Here is a 25,093-nt window from a genome sequence, read left to right as displayed (position 1 = left end):
CCATTTATTTAGAGATTATTATACGAATCCAGGGCCATGTCCGAAATCGTGAAACAGTCATTGCAAATTAATAACGTCAAATCTCGCGGCGTTATCAGCGGTGATAATTACGTGGTTCTGGTCCGTTATATTTCAGGGAATTAAGGGACTTCTGTTTCCACTACCTGGATGTTGTCATTTCCGTAAAATCGACATTCACAATTGGGTGTTAGTTCGCAGTAGTGTAGGCAATTATTTTCTTATTAATACGTGTAACATTATCCAATTGCAAGGTAACAATTTCACGAACTTCACCTAAACGCTGTTTATGTTTTTAATATAATTAAGGTAAATTTATGAATTACACAAGCGCATAGATTTTAAAGCTAGAAAATGGTAATTATAATTATTTTTAGCAAGTAAGGCAACTTTTACACATGTGTCGCATTGTCCATAAAATATTAAAAGTAAACTAAGCGTCCATAAAAGGGAATTCTTTTCAATACTGTATTTTGGATGTTCATGAGGATGTTAATACTTTCGTGCAGAGTCCGAAATTGCATATCCGATAACCGGTAATAAATCAGTACGCATTAACAACCTGGATATTGAATGTCATATCTTATTTAATTCGGGTATTACCTTTTTTCACCAGCCATTAAACATGTTGATGAAAGTTCCGCCTCCCGTATCATCAAACTTTTTCCTGCACTGCGCTTATTGTTAAATGCGTATCACGAACCAATTGTTAATATAATTGAGTTTTCATTCTGTCCAATAAAGTTTCGTTTGTTTGTAGTGTCAAACCTCAATAATGTTCTATGTGCAGGAATATGAAATAATACCAATGTAATTAGTATGTGTTGTTACGAGTATTATAATCTACGAGTTGTTTGGTGTGGCATACGTGTTCAGAGGTTATCAACACATGCGTTTATGTTTTCGAGTTGAACAATTTACTCTTTCAGAAATGTGAACAGATTTCAACATTGATGAATGATGAAAAGTAATGTCAAAATTCACTTGTCTGGCATTTCTTTTTTTGTGCACTTTACTCTGAAATTGTGAATGCTTTCTATATAACGAAATGACTCATCGTTAATCGCACACGAACCATGCAATAACACCAATGACTTACATAAAATTATCATTAATGTATTTAACGCATTACAAGCAATAGTTCTTGACAATAAGCAGGGAATGAAGAATAAAACACGCAATAATCACACTCTCCGGATAGCAGGCGAACGCTTCGGATGCCCGAATCGCATTTATTTTTAATGAAATGATATTCATCTCCGCGCTCGTTTCTTGTACACACTGGCCATGATTAAATGTATTATTTGTAACCCTAACGAAAACCAGTCTGCAAAGTTTCGCGTGATGCCGTTTTGATAACAATGTTTGATTGTGTATGTCTGTTTGTTTTTGACCGATGATGCCTTTGCAGATTATTTCTCTGAAACAAGGCCCCCGGTAATTGATAATTAATTATATTAATTAAGCCAACAAGGAACGGCCACTTATCGAGGCAGCTCATCGCGATTATAGTGGCATGTAGCCCTGTGGTCATTTGGAAACCGAATACGTTTGTTGCGTGTTGGACACTGCATAGAATGTCAGATGGTCAAGCGCTGACCCTCTACTGACCTATGTAATTCTGTTAAACATGGTTTCAGCAGACCTAGACGTGATTTCGAACATGAAACCCACAATATGGATGCACACGCAATAATATTAATGTCCATCAAAATTATACACATTCATTCATAAGAGTGGTTACGATTGAACAAAACGTATAAATCATACATTACACATATTGCAATATTTTAGACATTTTCTATACTCGAAATATTTCGAAAATGCAATAAGAAGAGTATATTTACCAAAAAAATGTCATTGTTTAAATTGAGAATTTTTGTAAGATTCGGTGGAATATCAATTTCAATTCACTCGTGAACATGGAAAATAATAGTTGCACCACTAGTGAAAATATATTTTGTCTATGATCACTCGTGACTTAAAATCGACCTTCCACCAAATCCAACAAATTGTCTTTTTATGTTATGCTTACAAATGACTATTTTGCTGAAATAATGACGTTGTATTGTTTGGAAAACGACGCCATTTCACAGTAAAAGTGTGAACATTAACGATAATTGTCACTGTAAATAATCACTGTTAGAAACAGTGAATTATCAGTTTTAATCCGCTGATATTTCTCTATAAACCACAGGAAAAAATAAAATAAATATATTACAATGGTGTTCTGTACAGTTTACAATAAACATGTTCTCAGCACATGTGAATAGAGTAAGAATAATATTATTGTTATTGAAATATTTAAGAAAAAATACGTAATGCCCCCACCAAAAAAAGATATAGAGAATATTATGTGAGTTTTGGATAAAGATATAGTTTATCATGCGAGGCTAAGGATCATGGTAGCGCGAGGCTTGCCGAGTGCTTACATGGTTCGAGCTGATATTGTATATTTATATTTTATATTTATATTTTATTTATCCGATTATCTAATCCATATTTTCCGTTAAAAATTCTCAAATATCGCATTTTTTGACGATTTTGTTTTTCCGTAGTTGACAAAAAAAGATTCTCCAATTTATGGAAAACCCCAAATCTGATCTAAAAATAGCGATAGTATAAAGATCAAGTGCGATAGTTGTAATACTATAGATTTTCATCTGGTAATATGATAAAACATATTTATATATATATGGAATGTAATATAGTTTTCATTTCAATTATGTGTTATTGTATCAGTGAAAAGTGAATAAACGTGAATGGAATCTATAGTTTTCATTTCAAATATGTGTTATTGTATCAGTTGAGAGCAATGCTGTGTAATTTTAATAATATTATATGTTATTATTACGCACATGTATTTAGATCCTGAATGAAAGATTGTCGTTTGCTTATTATACTTTTCATTCACATTGTTAATTATAGATAACCGTCACAAACATTGTTAGTACCATGATATACGTTACAACAGTCACTTGATTAACATCACATACCCGTCGTAGATGTCATTGTCGACGTAGTGCTTGTTCACGTCGGCGTCGTCGGCGGCATTGTTTATATAGACGAAATTAAAGTGTAAACGTGTATTGCAGTGTTTCCCCCAAAAAGATTTATATTGTCGGACCTAGACCTAGTCGGGTCCGATTGGCTCTCCACAGCTATTTACACAAAAAACTCTTTACTATTTCATGACAGTTTCGTTTCAAAGTTTATTTTTTCAAATTAACTACATTTTCTGTGTTACTCAATAGAACAATTGTATTTAGAGGTCAAAAGCACATCAACAGAAATGGCGTCATGACGTAATTTGAGTCGCAACAAAAATGTAGTTAATATGTAAAAACTAACTTCGAAAAAGCCTATAACGACGAAATTTATAAGTACCGTGGGAAACAAATGTCTATATCAATTTATGTTTATCCATACGTTTACTCGTCTGCAGATGTCGTCAGGAGGCTCCGTGACGTCATCGCGCGGCGCGTGTTGTGAAAATGGCCGCCCAATAATGACTGACCCGCACACCGGGCAGACGATCTGCTCCTGTCAGTACGGGACGGCGCTCCTCAATTACTCGCGCGTCCAGGGCCTCCAAGAAGGGGTCTACGGACCTTCTGCTGCCGCCGCCGCTGCCTACGCGGCCAGCGCCGCTCAGGGTTACGTGCCCCTAGGACCGGAAGGATCGGCCTTCTACTCTCCACTAGTAAGTGATAGTATAATCATATACTACTGTCGCTTCTCAATCATAACCTTCATCATAATCATCATCATAAGCCGCAATATTGGTGTCGTTGTAATTGTTGTTGTTGTTGTTATTTCCATGTATCATTATTATTGCTTAATTGTTATTTAATATCAAATAAACTCAGGTGTAATTAATATGTACTGATCTTTGAAGTCAAAATAAACAAATATATACATGATACTTTAATTCTTGTCACTTGTCTGTATACAAAACGTTCGAGGATAGCAGTGGTACAGAATTTATTTGAACATCATTAATGTGTAAGCAGTCTTTATCTCGTCAACTGCGAATGTGCAAAACGTTGAATAGAGGCCTACATAAAATGACCAAATCATTTTCAGAATGTTAATATTCGCAAACTTATATTGTCCGTCCCAGCAGGTAATTACGAAGAGGGAAAATATTAAAAACGGATTTTATTAGTTCAAATATTTGTAAAGAATCATAGCAACATGAATGGTTTAAAGAAATCACGTTATGACACATGAACATGTGCTATTTTATCATTTATTTCAAAACTGAAACCTTTATCAACGATGCAAATTTAGATGGCGTTTTCAAAACATATATTTGCACGCACATGTTCGAAAGCGTTCAATTTTATTATTATTATTTAAACACAACATCGGTTGTAAAAAACAATATTTCATCATTTGTTAATTTTAATAATCTCACGTGGACATTCAAACTTAACCAGTTTTATGGATGGCTAATTGATGTCAAGCATATTATGTTAACTATGCTTTGATGTAAATTTATAAATCTCAGTCTTTACAAAACGTTTTTATTTATTTTTTAACATTATTATTTCAATTTAAAACGTTATTAACGTGTAATATGGAAACTATACTATGAAACATGGCGTGTGTCTCTACATTATTCCTGGTCAGCGTCTACACATCATCCTCATCTACCTCCTCCTCCTCGTCATCATCATCATCATCATCATCATCATCATCATCATCATCATCATCATCATCATCATCATCATCATCATCATCATCATCATCATCATCATCATCATCATCATCAACAACAACACCATCATCATCATCAAAATAATACAGTTTAATATTATAAGCATTAAAAGCTAACCTTTTACGAAATTGTTTTATGGTAACTTCTAATGACAATACACTAATTATTAATTAATAACTAGCCGCCACTACGTCATTGTTGCTTTAATAATCATCGAGATCAAATTATGTTGCGTTTATTTTATCGCATCGCCGAAGTTATCGGGTGCAGTTCCACTAATAAAATGGCTTAAACTAATTATTAAGTAATTCTTCTAAATATAGACAAAGCCCATTGTCTTCACAACGAGCACATCATGCAAATGTATCACTAAAAGATCGCTTGATATGGGAACATTTTTGTAGATTTGATCCGCACCGGTTCAGCGTTTGACCCTCGCCCCATCGCGCCTCGGAATGGCGGCCTTTTTTGTTGGCCTTGATTGGTGCAAATATTGGTTGAAATCTGACATTATCCGATGCGCAATTGCTGTTTTTAATCTTTGCAATACTTTGGTATTCGTCAAAGGGTCATGACCTAGGAACAAGACACCTGTCCTACCAGCAAACCTTCCCGAATGAAAACATGCGTAAAAACAATGCGAAACATCCAAGTTGCGAAACGCCGTTTTAGTACGAACAGTTATCGGAACGGAGATTGAGTTACGATAGCGCTTATCGGAACATGATCAGTACGCGCATTTGGAGATCAATTCATTAATTTAAACAATAAAACCTTGTACATCGATGTACTGAGACGTGTCATCATACAAGATTTTGAGTAATTAAGATCAAGTTGAAGATTTGAGATTTTATTTAATTTGCGAATGGGTGGCGCTCTCGTGTGAGTCAAATGGTGTTTTGATTTGCAAATAGTTGTGGTCGAGTGCCCTCTTATTGTTGATTTTGTATTGCCGCATGCAATCTATTACAATTGAACAGTATTTGACAGTGTAATGTGAAATAGACAATGGGATTGTGCACGTATGTAACGTCTTGTTGTACGCAGGTTTGAAACCTTGTGTACATGTTCAAAGTACACGTATTGCATTAAATGTAAAAATAAAAGTATAATATCTACAAAATGTATGCTATCAGATATCTTATACTCTCCATTGTCATTAATGCAATGCACGCCATAAGCATAATTCGTTAAACGATTATGAAATTACAATGCCAACGTTTATGACATGAATGCAAACAGTGTACAGTGAAACATGTGCCACCCGACGAGAGATCGCGTGCAGTTTAAAAAAGGAGAACTTTCACTTTTTGACACGTTGCAGATCACATGACTTACCCTCACGTGACTTCTCAAAAGATCACATGGGTCAAACAGGGTGACGTTTCAGACGACACGACAGAATCGTTCGTTTTTAGGTGCGTTTTTTTGCTAACGACATCATTACAGTTATACACCGAATACGGCGTAAATTAAATGTTTGCGCATATCGTAAACCATGGGTTAAATTGCACAATGCGTATTTAAATTCATTTATTGGCATCGAAGCGTGAACTAAAGCGAGCGCATTCAGCGATGGATACATGTATTTCAATTTAAAATTTGGAAATTGACACTGTCAACATATGCAGTTTTTTCATACCTCACTGTACGACTCCTCACGCTATTTACCTCAACAGACACGCCGTGCTCGACGAAGAGAAATAATCCGTCATCAAAGTGACAAGTAGCGAAATATGTTATGCATAATATATTATAGCCTATTAGCTTATTCCGGTAAGATGGCATTGTATGATTTCATTGAATGCATATACATTTATAACATGTTGGTTCGTTAAATAAGAGAATATTTTCGCCGAAAGAATGCTACATTTAAAGAGTAAAACAATCTGAATATTTCAGTATATTTATATTTCACAATAATGGCTCGTACAATAAAAAAGTCTATTATAAACAGTAGTTATTGTCCTGTACTTTTTTGGAAACAAAAGCATACACTTTTGAACCTGGAAGTGCGTTTTAAAGTTCGTAGACGCACGTGGGGATGATCGTCAATTTATTCACCTTTCACTAGCCAGCCCGAAAATATCTCGACGCTTGTCACCGGCCAAATAAGATCAGTTTCATGTCAAAATAACGGATTTTGTAACAAATGCACATTGACTCTTGCAATCTGAAAGCCGTCTGCTTTTTCAATTAAATTCAGAAGTATTGATCCAGCCAAGCAATTTAACTTGCCAACGAAGTGGCCAAATCCTGCGCTCATTAGCGGGGGCCGAAAAGCTTCCCCGACAGTAATTGTTCCCGCACAATAGAGGGCGCAAAGCGATGCGCAGTCGCAGCAGCGCGCCTGCGCTTTGAAGCCGTATTACGTTTCATGGTCAGTGTCCATCTTGGATCAAAGGTCAAGTTTGTGTGTTTGAGAGAGCGACCTCCAGAGCGACCCGCGGCATTATACTGTCCGTGCATTCAGTTAATCATTTTGACTTTATTAATTCAATAAAAGTTTCGCGCGTGAGGAGACATATTTTATGCAGGAAGATGAAATATTTGCGCTTGTACTGATTAATTAACGATCACCGTGGCTATGTAAACGGACTGTTTTCTGTTGTTGAATATTTTTACAAGTCAGTAGTTAAAGCATGTTTTGATTTATTTCGTTATCACGTTTGTTTCTTCGCTTGTTAAGCAAACGAATGATTAGTTTTTTATGCAGTATTAAAACCGTAACACAAGAATTGCTAATACTATGTCCTCAACTTAGGCATGCATAAGAAATGCATGCGCTTATATTCAATCCACAATTCTTGTATATTCTGTGTAAAAACGTAATGACAAACACTCGATTTTTTTAATTCTAAAATAGTTTTTTTTTAAATTGTCAATAATACCAATCAACTGAATTTACATGTAAAAAATGAACGTTATATATTTATATTTTTCAAACCATTTCTATTTTTGAATTTTTTTTTTCTCGATTTAAAGCAAGTTCTTCATTTATTGCACACAATATCACACACATTTTCTCTGTAACATGTATAAAAACGTTGAACCAGACATAAAAACCTTTCCCAAACCCGTGAAATTAATAATGCATGCAGACAAAAACTCAAGGCGAAATAAAACCTTGAAAAAATAACAGCAAAAATAAAAACAGCAAAACTAACAGCATCAACAACAACAACAGCAGAAGAAGCAACAACAACAACAATGACTTAAATAGAATTTAAAAGAAAGCATGTTTGATATATATTGGATGGGAGATTTATATATGCGCTATTAGGACATGTTCAACAGTAAACACGCTGTGAAATCCGTAAATCTTCACACACAGTGTTAGACATGCAAGAACAACCGAACACATGTTGGAAACATGGCCGGTATTTCATAACTTGGCAACCAACGCAAAAGAGACATTTATATCGCCAATTAAACATAACCTTACACTCGTTCAGGCCCGAGATAATGTTGTCAACAGCTTCGAACGAACACGAGAAACACTTCTCGCGCTTCGTGTAACTGCCAAAACAAAATTGTTGGACGGTGTTTGACGAAGCGTTCCGAATGGCACTGTAGCAATCATTCGGACAACGCTTATTTCGGATGGCAGCTACAACTCTTTACGCCTTAAATATCACCCGAGACTGATAGTAACTGCCTCGGAGCGTTGTTTTTGGTCCTCAAAACGTGTCGAACATTCATGGGGACACCTGCTTTCGTTTTTTTTGGCACAGAAAGTATATTGGTCTTGATAGAAAGTGGTAGGTATTCTCCGCTAAATATCATCTTATCGCGAATTTCCCTCAGTGTGGATGTCTAGATTTTATCAGAAAATTATCTATGACGTTTTCTCGGTATTCGACATTTATCATGTGCAAATTTCTCAGCAAGTAGAGAAAGGGAAAAGTTATCCTGCGCATATTTTACATTTATTATAATTTAATACTAACCAAATAACAACGGTCGGGAAATTTGTTGTTTGTTTTTGTGGCACAAACGGAGAATGATTAAAATCGTAATGTGTATTTTTTCATTGTTAACCAATTAATGCCTAGCGCCTAGAAAAAAGGCCTTGATGAGGCATTATGCGGCGTCTCCTCAGGGTCTGCGCTGTTTACTTAATGGAATTTTTGTAAGAAATATTCTAAATATAGAAATAAATATACTAGACATCCCTAATTTTGGAAATATATTGAACCAATTTAGAAGGATGGGAGAGTCCACTAGGCATACATGGGTTAATATTGTGCTTTCTTTGAACTTATTTCTTTCTTTGCGTGTACTGTTGTCATCTTGCCAACGCGATTATTGTTTGCCTTAAATGTTTACACGTTAAACAAATTATGCCATTATACGTGGTTCTATAAAAGTTATAGACTATAGATCATTTTTATGTTCTGCAGATAGGATCGGGAAGCCATTTAACCCCTTTATATCCAAGTACGTTGACATGACCGTTTCAAGAAAGTGAATAAGTGATCATAGCTTTGATCAAATTTATGCTTCATGTTGTTGTGTATGTATTTTCCTGTATAGTGTTGGTCTAAAAAATAAAAATACCTCCCTCGCGATAATGTTTCCAGAGTTTCAGTATTTTCTTATCATGTGTAATTTCAAAACTTGAGTAAGTCATGACATTTTGTAAATATTTGTATTGTAATCACCATGTATGTATATTGATGATACTTAAATAAAGATATATTACTACTACTACTCAAAGAAACAATTGAAATGAGCAGTGCTCTGCGAAAAGTGGGTTTATTGCATGTGCGTAAAGTGTGGTCCCAGATTAGCCAGTACAGTCCGCATAGGCTTATCAGGGACGACACTTTTCGCTTTTATTATATGTTTCGTTTCAGGAAAGACTCTTCTTAGCAAAAATCAAGTTAAGACGGAAAGTTTCGTCCCCAATTAGCCTGTGCAGACAGCGCAGGCAAAACTGGGACGACACTTTAAGCACATGCATTAAACCCCCTTTTCACAAAGCGCGGCTCAAATAAATAACTTATAATAGAGAGATAATCCAATGCACGAAAAATATAACGTATGCGTTTGTTGGACATTAAAGTTTGTAATGACAAATTACCGCTGCCAGAATTACAAAGCCTGTGTCGCGTTGAAGCAAACTCTCATTCCGATTAATCGGTGTAAAGGTGCAAATGAACAACAGCGCGATTTTCACGCATCTGTAAATTTCGCGGTGCACCGTGTTGGGTGTAATTTATCTTTGACAAATTTTGATTAGGCCACGATCACTTTGCGGCAGAGATTTATTTAACAACCGCGGGATTCCAACAAAATTTTATTGTCGACTTTATGCCAGAATTTGAGATGCTATTTAACGGAAAGCAACCCACATGTGGTTTTTCGTTGGCCTTGTTTTAATTGCACGCGATTAGACTTAGCATTCAAGCTCGATTTTGTTATTAAGTGATTCGTCTTTTGTATTTTTTCATCATAAATCAAGTTAACCGTTCGCTGGTTTAAAAACACTCGATTAAATTTATGAAATGTGTTTGAATTATCAGGGACTTCAAATAAACATCCATTAATCATAAAAAATAATTCGAGTCGAGGACTGGGATTTCGTTAAAATCGGGCATCGTTTTAAAACATATTTCCGTGCAGGTGACATGCTTTGTTCGCGAACAGTTTATTGTGATTATCTTTTTGCGGTTCAAGTTGCAGTATTAATTGAGTCGCAGTCTAATGAACAAATTAAGTTATACTATTTCTAGTGTTACTAGTACGTATTTACTTTAACTTACTTTGATGAAGCATTAACGTTTAGATAAATAACTTAATAATAATAACAACATCAACTAAAACAATTATCCTAAGTTTTGCACAGCATTTACATGTATTGAAATAACACAAACATAAAAAAATAGTATGCATTTTTTGTTTTTAATTCCAGAATCCTTCCGCAGCGTTCGATCTGAAGGAGGGATCGGAGACTTGGCGCGCGCTTGCTAGTCAGGGAGGCTGCTTCCCTTACGATCCAAGCCTGACCCTGTACCCGTATGGCGCCGGGTAAGCATCCAACGTCGGTTTTATTATAGCGTTATGGCTTACCCTGCCATTCGCCGAGTTAAAAAATGTTTCCAATTTTACACATTTGGCCAAATACATTTCTATTTTGCTACAGCATTTTCTTCATAAGGACCCAAGCCAACGCCAAAATAACAAGAATTTAGCGATATCAAGACGAATTGGGCTAAATATTTTTTAAGACAGGAGAAGTTTTACCGTATTCACTGCGTCTTTAATAATTTGTATTAGGTATTCATCTACCTACAAAATGCAGACGTAACGTTTCTACCTTATTGCAGGGTAAGCAATAACGTAAATAAGTATTTTGCAACAAAAACTGAGTGCGACCGAAAGTTTAGAGCATCCGAAATCTTAGAGTAATTTAAATATACATGTACATACATAGGAAATCGTTTAAGTAAACAAGGCGTTATAGATCTATGGACTAGACAGTAGACATGGACTAAATCTCTTCCAGTATGGTACAATTATATTCCAGTCTTAGAATACATGGGGAATACATTTACATTTTAAGTTTCGTATCGATAATTCCTTCACTCAAAGAAACACATCACACAACACGTGGTTGTTCGTAGTGTGGATGATATCAAATGAGCCGCGTTCTGAGAAAACTGGGCTTAATGCATGTGCGTAAAGTGTCGTCCCATATTAGCCTGTGCAGTCCGCACAGGTTAATCAGGGACGACACTTTCTGCCTAAACAAGATTAACGGTAAGAAGGGACTTCTTTTAAAAGAAAAATAACATTAAAGCGGAAAGTGTCGTCCCTGATTAGCCTGTGCGGACTGCACATGCTAATCTGGGACGAAACATTACGCACATGCATTTAGCCCAATTTTCTCAGAACAAGACACGATTGAACCCTTATTGCGTTCTTTGATGAACCTATCATGACAGTCCTGACGTGTTTTTTTTTCCGTTGAATGCACATGCATCGGGATCGCACTTAACTCTTTCGGAAATAAAAACTGTATTTACAAAAGCGTTCGAAATTCGGAAAACATATTGAATTCATTGCATCAGATTAAAAGCGGTTTAAACAAATGTTATCATGACTAACATACATTTATTTTTTATTTTGTTTGTGCTACGGACATCTATTAAAAGGCACGTTGTGTGAATCTAACGCGCCTTGTAATTTGTTTGCAGATAAACTTGACACCCGTTTAACAGACACTGTAATACATTTCTCCGAAAACATGTAATCAAATTCTCATGAAACTCAATAAATAGTGTCGTCAGAGGAATACAAAAAAGACAACCGATGAATGCGGGACCGCTCATCGATATCATCCTTAATTCAAATAGGTTGCATTTATTACGACTAAACTGAAACTAAACGTTAGCGAAAGCAATAATTATCTCCCATTGGCCAGCCGTAGCTTTTGTTCGAACACACTGCTGCGCACGTGCTCGTAACGAAAGCAGACGACAAGTTTTGCTTTTCGCAGACGACCGGCTCTGCCAGATTGTACGGTAGACAGTCTCTTTATGGCCAATTAACTACAAAGGGACGTTCCGCATTGGTATCACGTGACCTTTTAACGCGGAATACGCCATAAACGCCGTCCTTCATGTCAATGCTAAACGCCGTACTTCTTTCATTATTTATCGCCTTAAGCCCGTCATTTACCCGTTCGGCTCTCCATCAAGCAAGCGTCGAAGCTTGTGACGGCGTAAACACATTTTGCGTCGATTTTATCGCAGTGACTTCGAATGCGGTTGGGTATGGTATCTATAAAAATAAATGCGACATAAACTACCATCATTTCTTCGTTTGATGCCGTGACATTTGTTAACACGGGGACCGACACTTCGCCTGTTTGTGAATACATAATGTGACACTTGTGTAAGACAACAAGAACATGTTATTGTTTCTGACTTATTATAATTGTCAATTTAGTATGCAAGCTCGCAGCAAAAGGGGACGCAGGAAGCGGACGCAGTGTGAATAAAATACTAATAAGAGCGAAATAAAACATGTCCGATATGTAATAAGTGTACGGACAGGTGCTGATTAGCATGCTAATTTATTTATAAATGATATTTCGCTCTGTAAAGATTTGGAGATTTATGATTTATTCGTGCATTGACTGACCGCTTAAAACAATTGTTAGTGGTTTTTATTGCCCATGAAGTATATTTGCAAATACAAATTTGTTTTGCATATATGTGTATAAGATGGTTTCTATCGTTGTTGAGTCTATATCCAAGGTGACAAATTGTTTATGAATAGCAGTTGTGCTTTACACAAAAATGTTCACATTGTTATTTTCCACGTGGATGTGTGCATCTACAAACTATGGGTCATGTTTTGCACATAAAAATATACGATATTAATTAGACTGGGCCAATAAATATAAAACATACATTTGATACGATTTATTTTAACAGGCGAATACGATTTGGTGTTGCTTCATTTTCTTCAGAAGTATTTCTGCTCCATTTTGTACTGCAAATACTTATACGTTTAAATTACGGACTGTTTCTACCCAGAAAACGAACTCGAGGAGAACTGTCTAAGCAAATCCTTTAAAAATATAACCTATATAAAAACAGTTCACCCCTCGACTTAAGAACAACTATTCTGACATACCTATTACACTGATAGCATTTCAAAGACACGGGTCCCGATCTTGATTAGTAATCTAGATGTTAACACGATTTACCACGGTGCATAAATTACAGAATTCGTCTAGTGTGTGGCTTCAGTCAACTTAGATCATTAGTACAAAATCGGTTCATTGAACTTAAATTGTGATTGTTATATAAATGCATCTGTGTCATTTATCGGTCTGTATGCCAATGAGTCTATAACTTCGACTCAGTAATCAAGAATTTCAATAAGTTCGGTAATTTCCGGAAGCGTTCGCGCATGTCCGTTAAATATTGCGATACTAAAAACGGACCAGATTTAGAAGAACATCGCTGTATTTTCATTTTTGGTATTATCGATGCAGTTGATGATCATGATGGTGAAGAGCACGACAATGGTCATGATTGTAGTTGTTATTTTATATTGTTATGATAGTACTTATAATGGTGATTATGATGTTGCTGCTGTTGACGATGCATTGTTGATACATTTTGTAAATGAAAGGTGCTTCATTCGTATTTGAATAGTAGTATGCAGCTTCTTCCGTGTCTTGCAGGTACGGTGGCCTTGACCTTAACTCGCGCCGGAAGAACGCCACGCGCGAGACGACGAACACGCTGAAGGCTTGGCTCTATGAGCACCGGAAGAACCCGTACCCGACTAAGGGCGAGAAGATCATGCTCGCCATCATCACCAAGATGACCTTGACCCAGGTGAGCACGTGGTTCGCGAACGCCAGGCGGCGCCTGAAGAAGGAAAACAAGATGACGTGGTCGCCGCGCAATCGATCTGAAGATGACGTCAGCGGTGACGAGGAGATGGATCCGAAATTGACCGGAAGTGAGTCGGACAGCTCCCATAATAACGCAGCGTCAGATGATACTAGAGGTAATTCTTTTCCTGGATGTTACCAACATAAATGTAGCAGATTTTGTTTATTATTTGGAATATTATTGTCTATAAAATTGAACCCAATTATCCCCATTTTGTTATTGTCACCGGTATCAAACGTTTGTTTCTTAATCAATGCGAACAGAAATATATAACAGCAAGTGTGTGCTTGTGGCACTGGAAAACCCGATTTAGGGCGAAACGCGTGAGACGTTTATCTGACCGTCGTGTTATGACTTAAAGCTGTTGAAAACGGCTAAAAATCCAAATAAACCACCATAAAACAGCTTAAATATCTGACTTTACGCAGGTTGCGTTAAACAGAATCTATAACTCACCATGCAAGAGTCATCTGTAACGAACTTTGAATCAGAAAACTATTTTTTATCTGCCTTCTAATATGGGTCGACATATGTCGCGTAAGGAAAAACAATTATCGCTTAATAAAAACGATTTATTACGTTATTAATGGCAAAATATGTGATATTTTCTTTGCATTTTAAATGTTACACGCAACATTTTGCAGTAATAAAACGCCAGCGAAACCACCATTTGATAACAGTAAGACCCATTTACAAGGTATTCTAACAAGATCCTTGCTTTAAAGCGAGTTTTATACAAAATGGAGTCATTAGAAATGTTTTTGATCAGAATATAATTATGGTACCAACTCGTGTGTCATAAATGGGCCACATTAAATTGCTAATTCTCTCGAACATTATCGTTATATGATCATTAGGTTTGCATAAAAAATGATAATTAGTTCAAAGTCACATGTTTTGTTGACAAATATGTTTAACTAATATGTGTACACGCATTTTGGAATTAAAGTGCATAACAAACTTGTAACACCATCTGTTATAGTTTCTGAAACAATTTCCGTTTGATGCGATTCCGTGTTTTATTATTAACTTAATTATTACCATGTCAAAAATACGCTGTTATCTTAATTTATACTTGCAGATAAACATAGTTTTAATAATTACAACACGTGCAATAAGCAACAGTAAGACAAAAGTATTTCTTAATATAATAATGACCCAAATAAACGTTTTAAACCCACATATTGCAGTCCAACTTTAAAGTGTAAATAAAATATTCTGTTAAAATAAATCAACAATATTATATGCATTTATTGAAACTGTAGCATTAAAGTAAGGGCTATGGTCTTGGGGTTCTGAATAAAAATGAAAGAATGGCGCGTGCTCAAAATCGGGTTGTTCATGCACTTGTATTAATATATGTATCCCGGAAAAAGCAACTTTTTGGAAAAACCACTAATCTGCTGGTACAAATAAAGCTGACCCATTTATAATCCTTTCAAAATCACACACTGTATCAACTGTTATGATTTAAAGTAAGCTGTCATTGGTTGATGTAATGGACCAGCGTTGTTTGTACCGGGGTGATTAGTGGGTTTTTCTAAACTCGTGCTTTTCCGGGATTAGTCTATTCTCTGTTTGCACGCTCATTTGATTTACCAACGCGGACATAGCCACAATGCAAAGCTGATGTATATAAAACAAGTCATTTATGCTACACACGGAATTCACCATTTTCTATGAAAATACCTGATAAAATTAGAGATAAATGAATGAAAACTAGGTTTGAACTTGTTTTAAATTTCCCAAATGTACATTCAGTTGTTGTCATTTTGAGAAGTCGAAAGATAGTAGCGCGTTGTTATTTTTATATTAATTGCATTTTTCGCTATCTAAGAAAAGCTTCAGAATTGCGAAATAGATTGATATTAACGAGACCTTTAACAATTATGACAACTATAAAGATATCTGATTCATCTTGGAATAATAACATTGATAACATTGCAGACGCACGGAGATAACAACGTAAAATACTTATTGATCAAGTTTCCGTACTTATCTTGGAATGTATCGCAGAAATAATGTGAAAAATTGAAATATTTACAAATAAAGAGTCGCGCGCAGATAAGATAACTTCCGGCTGACACCTGCCGGTGGGGTCGCCACCCGGGTGGCTCCAGGTTACTGGATGGCACGAGGCTCTCGTGTTATAAGACGTCTCATTGTTTACACTATGAAAATTCATTGACACAATATACAATAAACGATGTTTATCGAAGAAAATAAATGTTATTTTATTCTACTGTTTAATTGTTCTTAAATTTCCTGATGATCTTATTTTTCTAAACGCGTTGTCTCTCCTTTGCGTCCTGGCATAAATTACTTCTAGTTCACGTCGTCAAACAGTTTCTTCTACTTCATGCGCTTTTTCTTCAGATTCAATGTGTGCAGCTTTATTTATAGACTCGCTTTCGTTTGCTGCTGCTATTATTTAATTAAACTTGTTTTGATACATAAAATGTTCATATAACAAACATAAATTTTCTTAAATTGTATTCGATAATATATATTATCAACTTAAGACTGTGCCATTCTTCTTAACAATGATTTATGCCTGTCCCCATTTGCTCAACCTTTGTCATCATAATGGCAATTTTAGCAAGGGTTTATTTCCGGTTTAGTACGCTCGACCCCTTTCGTAAGGGTATCGCAAGACCCAACTTGTGTGGCGGGTTCTTAATTTCCTAATTCTGAATCACTCTTGAAGCTTCAAATGTTGTAAATGATTTGAAGCACGAATAGTCGATTAAACCCTTTATTTAACATGATCTGTGTTAAAAGTCATTTTTTTATGTTTTACTCTCTGCAATTAATGTGAACTCGTCTGATCGTATTAAAGTATTACTATTTCTTATTATTTTCTAATTAGTATTGATATAATTATAATAACTATTATTACTATTATTATTATTATTATTATTATTATAATTATTATTTTTATTTTATTGTTATTATTTTTATAATTATTATTACTATTATTATTATTATTTTTATTATTATTATTATTATTTTTATTTTTTTTATTATTATTATCATCATTATTTTTATTATTATTATTTTTATTTAATAATAATAATAATGATAAAAACAAAAACGCGTAATATCAAACGGCCAGCATGAATATATAACGTCGTTCAACTGTTTACCGTTGGGGGCGGACTCAAATACCTCCCAAACAATTTCATTCATAAAAAGGATCCGATTCAGTATCTAAAAGTATATGTTTACACCAGGGTTCGAAGTTTGATGCAAAGCGTGCATTGCCATGGGCGTATATCCGCCAGAAAGTTTCATTCACAAAAAGTATTAAAATTCAGTCGATTTAAGTGTATATTTGTAATCGCGTAAGTGCTTTTTTAAGCGATGACAATCTAACGTTGGATGAGGGTACGCAACAATGATGTAATTATTGCCTTTTCTTGTCGTATTACCATCGGTGACACCAGTCTCAAAATTGACGTGCCAAATTGGCCGGGATAAATAATGGATGTACAGTGTAGATTGCAGGTTCACCAAAGATATTGTTAGATTAGTTACCGATATCCTCGCTCAGTGCTCGCTTAGGTTAAATATTTTGCCTCAGAGTGCTCATTATCGTGAAATCAAATAAACTGTTTCCGTTGAAAAAGCGAAGTTATACGTGTTTACAACTCCCTAAGGTTAACCCTTTCAGTTAGAGTTGCCATTTCTTATTTAAGTGATTTCCGGTGTCTGTTTTACATACGCTTCAGTGAGAAAATAAAATAAAACACTGAACAAAACTTCATGTATATATTATTTTTTTAATAAATAAATATCCGTGAAAAATAATAAAAAATGGGGAAAATTCTAAATTTACTTGTCAGTCCTACTTCCCGTTCTACATTATTGTTTGATTTTCTTTGTATTAAATAAATTTAAGCGATTTGTATTACATAAAAATGCCGTTATTAGACAATATCTTAAGCGAACGTACAATATGGTATTCGTCTCCGGCAAAACTATTATAAAATTAGATCGATTATTTCGAAATTCCATCGCAGAGTTTAGATAAACAGACAATAAACAAATATTCAATATAATACCATTACGGTGTTTCGAGATGTCAACACAAAACACACAATATTTCATTACTAATTAATGAGATGTTAACGAGGACAATCATTACTGTCATGTCATAACGTTTCTATTTGTTCATTAACAGACATGATCATCGCGCGCAGACACATTGTATCCTTGACCGTTATTTATCTTATATTACACAAGTCAATTGGGTTTAAATTCAAATTCCATGTTAATTAGGTTTGAGAAAATCCTTGCAATCGGTTAACCCATTTATGCCTAGCGTCTAGAAAAAAGGCCTTGGCAAACAGCGTAGACACAGATGAGACGCCGCATGATGCGGCGTCTCATCAGGGTCTGCGTTGTTTGCTTAAAGGAATATCTGAAAGAAATATTCTAAATATAGAAATACAATATACTAGACATCCCTAATTTTGGAAATAAATTGATCCAATTTAGAAGGATGGGAGAGTCCACTAGGCATAAATGGGTTAAGCTCGGTAAAACTTAGATGGATTCGATTTGTTAGTCTCATGCGTGAGTTGTAAATCACTCATCAATGAAGACTGAAAAAGAGGAACATAATAAAATCACATATTTTGCATATTATCATTTTGTATCTGTCCACCGAAGATATGCAAAATGGCATCAATTTTATTAGACGTTATTGGCATTTATTTCATTGAAAACTAATTATTAATAAAAAAAATATACAAACATATTAATGCTCGAAGGGCTCAGTTCGGATTTATACTAAATATCGTCTAGTCGATGCATGATCTTTCATTGTTTCGACGGTAGGTACTACAATCGAAGTGTCCCTATGTGAACTTTCTCAAATATGATGCATTGGTCTTATGTTGCGCATGATGTATTTATCAGGTGATTTACACTGCGTTCTCAATATTATATATTAGCATTGAAATAATATCAATGGTGCGATAACAAGTCATGAATACTGATTTCATTTTACGACCATCTCAGTATCTTCGCTCCGAGAAATATACGCGTACGAACTCTGCATATAAAACTGTCACTTAGTAGGTACATAATCGATATCCGCGTGTGATTATCTATGCATTCACAGTTGATTTAATTCTATTAAGACTTATCATTAAGTCAACAAAATCAATTTATCCTTACTGACAACCGCCCGCCAGTTTTTAACACTCCAATAAAGCGGTTTTATCTGTTATCCGCCATCTTGGATATCGTATTCGGACAACCTCGGGCTTAATGGGGCTTCTACAGTTATCGTGGCTGTCACTCAAAATGCCAAGCAAAAACCCCGGTGGCTATGCTTTTACTCAGCGTCTGTTTGAAACGGATTCGGGAAGAGTTATTAAAAGATCAGTATGCATTACAGAGCGCGCTCTAAAAATAAAGTAGCGTTATGTACAAGAGACAGGACAACAGTTCCTTCGCCGGAAATATGCTTGTATTTGTTTTAGGTTTATCTTGATGTTGTAATGCATGTTTCGTCAAAGAACGCATTGAAATGTAACGTGCACAGCTGCTGCCCTTTTGTCGAGAACGTCTGTTTCTTTCTTTTTTTCAAACTGGATCATGATTTATGATGACTTAAACATTTGTCATCAATTTTCAATTTCGAGGTTTGCCATTATTGGGCTAGTGACAAATGCGATATACGTTGTTTGATTCGTACACGTTTCATGACGTTGATATCGTACTCGATGCTTTTATAAAACAATCAGTAAATCACAATAGTGAAATTTTTCAAGATGCATGTTGTTTGCCAACCATAATGATTAAAATATACAGCAATGGCCGACGAAAGAAATTACTAAGGTTGAGAGTTTAAATAGTATATTTCCTTATATACCCGCGACGATATTTTTGTTTTACGAACACCGTAAAGAATGTATCTTAAAATCAAACTGTTGGTATAACGTAAATGGCTATCAATATATAATCGAATACCTAAAATAAGCTTATTCTGAGCGCTTTAAGCAGTCAGTACATCGAGTCATCTATCTTACATCTCTTGATTGATAAATGAAGGCCAGTAACTCAAATGCATACATAAAATACAAACCTCTATTACACACCTTATCGCTATATGTTGTCTACCATTAATCCACCCATACACATATATTATAGAAACATACGAAAACCAGCGTCTTGCGATTTAAGATAAGTGTTTGCATCCAGATGTTAAAAGAGTGGTTTTCATCATTTTAGACTCTTTTCGATTGCAGCATGGACAATGAACAGCCGTTTCCCACACTGTTTGAAATCATGTCAAATTTCAGAAAGCTATGTCATGTTTCAAAATTTGTTTGATGGGCAGATAAGCGGGAATAAAATAAAACAGAAGAACGGATGTTTAGTGCGCGGTTTTAGACTTCACGCATGATTCCGTGTGCAGGTAATGCGGGCCCTGTACAAAACTGGAAACATTGCTTCTTGTATTTGAATGCTGAGCTGTGATATTTCTGTGTGTTTTTCTCATGTCATAGATTTGTTATTTTACGATAAGGTTATCGTAAAATTTAAATGTTTTAATGTAGCAAGGATACAGTATTGCTACAGGTGTTAAAACGATTAAATTAGGTGTGATTGACACGTGTTAAAAAGTCCCGACTAAACGGGTGGTGCGAGAATTCTTAGGATTCATAACAGATAATATATTGTGTTATTTATGCAATCGTATAAATAATGGCTTTGCACGGAAAATTTTAGCTCAGAAGAATTCAATTCATTTTTTATATATTGCGTGCGGTTTAAAAATTTAGTTACTTTTCACATAATAATCGTAAGCAATAGTTATATTAAGATCAATTCATATCCATTTCGAAAAATAAAATTTGACTCGGACTGAAGGGTATGTTAAGTATTTTTTTTTGTATCGTAATGCCCCATCAATCATGTACAGCGATTGTAACACTTCTAAGAACAAGTGTAATCGTACGCACAAAGTGGAGACACGATCGTGAGTTGAAATAATCATGATTCGATTGAATAGTACGGGAACATTTTTGCAGTCAATACACCCTTTGAAATCTTAAAAGTTTAAACTAATATATTGTCTGTGCAAAAAGGAGTAATCGGTTATTGTGATGATACTCATTTCCGAAACTCCTTTCAGACTCGTGCTTGCCTTCAAAGTGCGATCTACAAGAAAATGGCACTGTTAACAAGAAAGTACCATTAAAAAACACCGCTTTAGAAACTGGATATTCTTATTTTACCGTGTAATGAAGCGAAAAGACCGTGCGATCATTGCAATTCTTCTCGAAATGAAAGCGCGAGCCACTGTAAAGAAGTCATTAAACGAATCTAATGAATTGATGGACGGACTTAAATAACACCTTGCAGAACTCTACCTTAAGATGTTTTCAAAATTGCCATCGCGTGCGAGCGATTGTTTGCAAACAATTGATTGTATTAGATGGTAAAAGATTCGATTACAGAGATTGTTATTGGAGCCCTCTTATTCCACGTGCGCCGATAATTATTTTCTATTAAAGAAATTGTTCAGCGAGTATTTATTGATGGTGTTTAAATGAAACGATGATCTAGTAATAAAACTGACCACATTATATGGCTGATTCTAGTTCAGTTATTATTCTATTGTATGTCATATTATCCTGGCGTCCATGTTGTTATATAACACATACACGTGTTTCGAAAACAAATTAATCACTTAAAAGTGTTTAACTTTCATGGGGGTATTTTGGAAATTGCTTGAGAGAGCGAGATTTCTAACCTATAATTAAAATGTTGATTGTTTTCCTTTACAGAAAGACGCCATTCTTCGGACAGGGAAGTGTTTGAAAGAATCATCAGTGTCGATGATGATGACGACAGCGATAGAAGTGAGTTGGGTGACGGCGATGATTTAGACCGTACCAGCGAAAAACTTCTAAATTTATCTCGGGACAGTGAATCGGAACGACTGCACGATTATAAAAATAGTAACGAGAGAGACGGTCTCGTTTCAAAATCTCCAAGGGAAACCAATGTTGAGGCTGTGGACGAAAACGCAATTAACAACAATGTAAATAAAGAGAAAAATGATGCAGTGGCAAATGGACCTACAAGACCAAAAATATGGTCAGTGATGGACGTGCTTGGAAATAAAGACTCATCTAGTTCGACGAAATCGTCAACACCGCAAAACTCTTCGCCGGCAATAGTATGCTCCAGGCAGATTAATGGACCGGCGTTTTTAAACGCCCACCACAACAGTCAAAACTTCCGAGTGGGTCAGTACCCGATGGGGTTAAACGGATACCCGTTTTCTTTCAGTCACGCCACGCTTTCATACCCGTATACTCTTACAACCGCCACGGCTGCGGCGAAGTCAGACTTGTCTCACATGGCGGCTCTACGTGCCGATGCACAGGCCTTTAAAGAGGGACTAGTTGAAAAGGCGACCCGCTTACAGCCCGGAATATTTTCGCCCGCCCGAGAATTGGACGGGTTGCGTGTTCGAAGCAAAATTGTTTTGTAATCGGTTTGCATATTTCCGTATTGTTTGAACAGTTCTGTTCATTCATTAAAAGCGAGTAATCGGCCCGGCTGTTCTCAAAACGACCTCGTGCTAAACGCTTGCAATAACTTTTTGATGCTTTAATACTTGATCGATCAAACTATATGAATTTCTTGATATCAGTTTTTTAAATGAAGCTTAGTGTAAATCACGACGTGCAATCGTCTTTTTTTCAAAATCCGAACATTAAATAAAATTTACACAAACATTTAGCAGAAAGCACACGTGTTTTTCGTTGTGTGCCGTGCTTTGTAAAATGGGGGTTTAATGCATGTGTGTAAAGTGTCGTCCCAGATTAGCATGTGCAGTTCGTACAGGTTAATCTGAGAAAACACTTTCCGCCTAAACTGGATTTTTGCTAAGAAGATACTTTCTTCAAACAGAAAATATCATAAAAGCGGAAAGTGTCGTCCCTTATTAGCCTGTGCGGAATTCACAGGCTAATCTGGGACGACACTTTACGCACATGTATTAAGCCCCTTTTTCACAGAACATGACCCAATTATATTAAGTCATGTAATGTTCTAAGCGCGGTGCACGTTTAGAGAAATGTTTACTGTGTAGACCCAATCCCTATTCCTAAAATGTGCTATCGTTTGATTCGTTTGAATGAGTGTTTAACAGTGTTACGAGAGAGGCCGTTAACGCAATATATAGTCAATATTTATTTCAACAGTCAACTATTATTGTACAGTTTAACGTATACCTATACGTGCAGAATTTAAATATCGCTGCATCTCGTTTGGCGGTGTAACATTAAACGCTCGGTATGTATTTTATATAATTAAATAAATGCTAATTTATTGCAATATATGTGCTTAGTTTAAAAGCAGAGAAAGTGCTTCTTCGTTTAAATATTTTACTGGTTTGAATATCCGGATTGCTTTTTGAGAATTCGGACAGACATGAGTGATATTCGGATATCCTCTTAACCGAACATTCATTATCGTGCGTATGTGCTGTACGTATAAGAAATTTAAATGAATTAAATAGACGATTTTCTCAATATACGAGTTAACTTATACCCTGGTTTTGATGCTTTACACAACTTCATGTAAGAATATGTTGTTTTTCTCTTGATATGTTGAAAAGTCTTGATTTAAATTTAACCTCAAATGTTTGATCTACATTCGATGTACTTATAACCAGTATGAGATTATGAAATTATTTTTATTTACGTTATTTTGTTACTTGTGTTTCATTTATTTTGTTGACGTTTGAAATGCTCTGCATGCATTCATATCTGCAGCCGTACTTTGTAGCATCGACATTGTTTAAGTTCTTATTGTGAAGAAAATATTTAATTAATAATAATCAACAATTAAAAGCTGAAATGTGTTGTTTCCAATAGAATATCGATTTTATTTACCACTGATGACAGCATACAATATTAATATGTTCTGCGAGCATGGTTACGTAATATTTACGACAACATACTGCCTTTATTGTACGCTTTTTAGTCTGGCTTCGTACACGATCCGTTTCATTAACCATATTGACCAGTTTCGACGAGCGAGATTGTTTGTATTTTCGACTGACCTGTTAAGTTATATTTAATCCGCTTTAATAAAAAAAAGCTGTGTACCTTATTTCCTACTTGATTATTTACCACGAGGAAAAGTTAGCACTACCTATGTTTTTAAATATTTTGGCAAGCATGTTTTCAACCAACAATGACATGCATACCACGTGGTATGACCACCATGTTTATCTGGGAACTAGAAAAAAGCTGTTAAGATGAAATGTCAGTGCTTTTGTATATTGACAACAGGAGGGTAGAAGAGAGTTAACCCATTTATGCCTAGTGGACTCTCCCATCCTTCTAAATTGGATCAATTTATTTCCAGAATTAGGGATGTCTAGTATAAGTATTTATATATTTAGAATATTTCTTACAGAAATTCCTTTAAGCAAACAGCCCAGACCCTGATGAGACGCCGCATCATGCGGCGTCTCATCTGGGTCTACGCTGTTTGTCAAGGTCTTTTTTTCTACACGCTAGGCATAAATGGGTTAATATAGTGATTATCAATAATAATTTACTTGAATTTCCGCGCTTTGTTCTACTTCTTTATACACATGCTCTGTATATTAATGCATGATTTTATCATGCGTCCTTACGCATTGCGACAGTAGATTACTAGTTATTGCTTCGTCTTAAATCATTCTGACAGTGCGCCATTTCTTAATGATCGCGTTTGTTATATAGTTGCAGAGCAGAATGAAAATACATGTAATACATAACTGTTTTTTTTTACAATTTAAACGTTAAAGTGCATCACTTTTGTATTGTTTTGTCCTTTACTATGAACAGTTACAGCGCATTTCACTATACTTAAAATTTAATATTTATATATTTATTATGCATACAAA

General features: G+C 35.4%; 1 protein-coding gene across 1 annotated transcript in view; it reads left to right on the top strand.

Moving 5' to 3' along the window:
* LOC127873514 (homeobox protein caupolican-like) overlaps nucleotides 1–24,309 on the top strand; it is a 31,373-nt gene extending 7,064 nt beyond the window's left edge. The window contains exons 2-5 of the mRNA XM_052417397.1: nucleotides 3,464–3,721; nucleotides 10,659–10,774; nucleotides 13,947–14,278; nucleotides 21,969–24,309. Of these exons, the coding sequence (XP_052273357.1) occupies nucleotides 3,464–3,721; nucleotides 10,659–10,774; nucleotides 13,947–14,278; nucleotides 21,969–22,681 (1,419 nt within the window). The 3' untranslated portion in view covers nucleotides 22,682–24,309. The remainder of the gene's footprint in view (nucleotides 1–3,463; nucleotides 3,722–10,658; nucleotides 10,775–13,946; nucleotides 14,279–21,968) is intronic.
* Nucleotides 24,310–25,093: the final 784 nt, after the last annotated feature.

This window comes from Dreissena polymorpha, chromosome 3 (assembly GCF_020536995.1).
Source record: "Dreissena polymorpha isolate Duluth1 chromosome 3, UMN_Dpol_1.0, whole genome shotgun sequence".
In the NCBI taxonomy this organism is placed as follows: domain Eukaryota; kingdom Metazoa; phylum Mollusca; class Bivalvia; order Myida; family Dreissenidae; genus Dreissena; species Dreissena polymorpha.
Note: the sequence above shows the minus strand (reverse complement) of the source record. Positions and strands in the feature narration are given on the sequence as shown.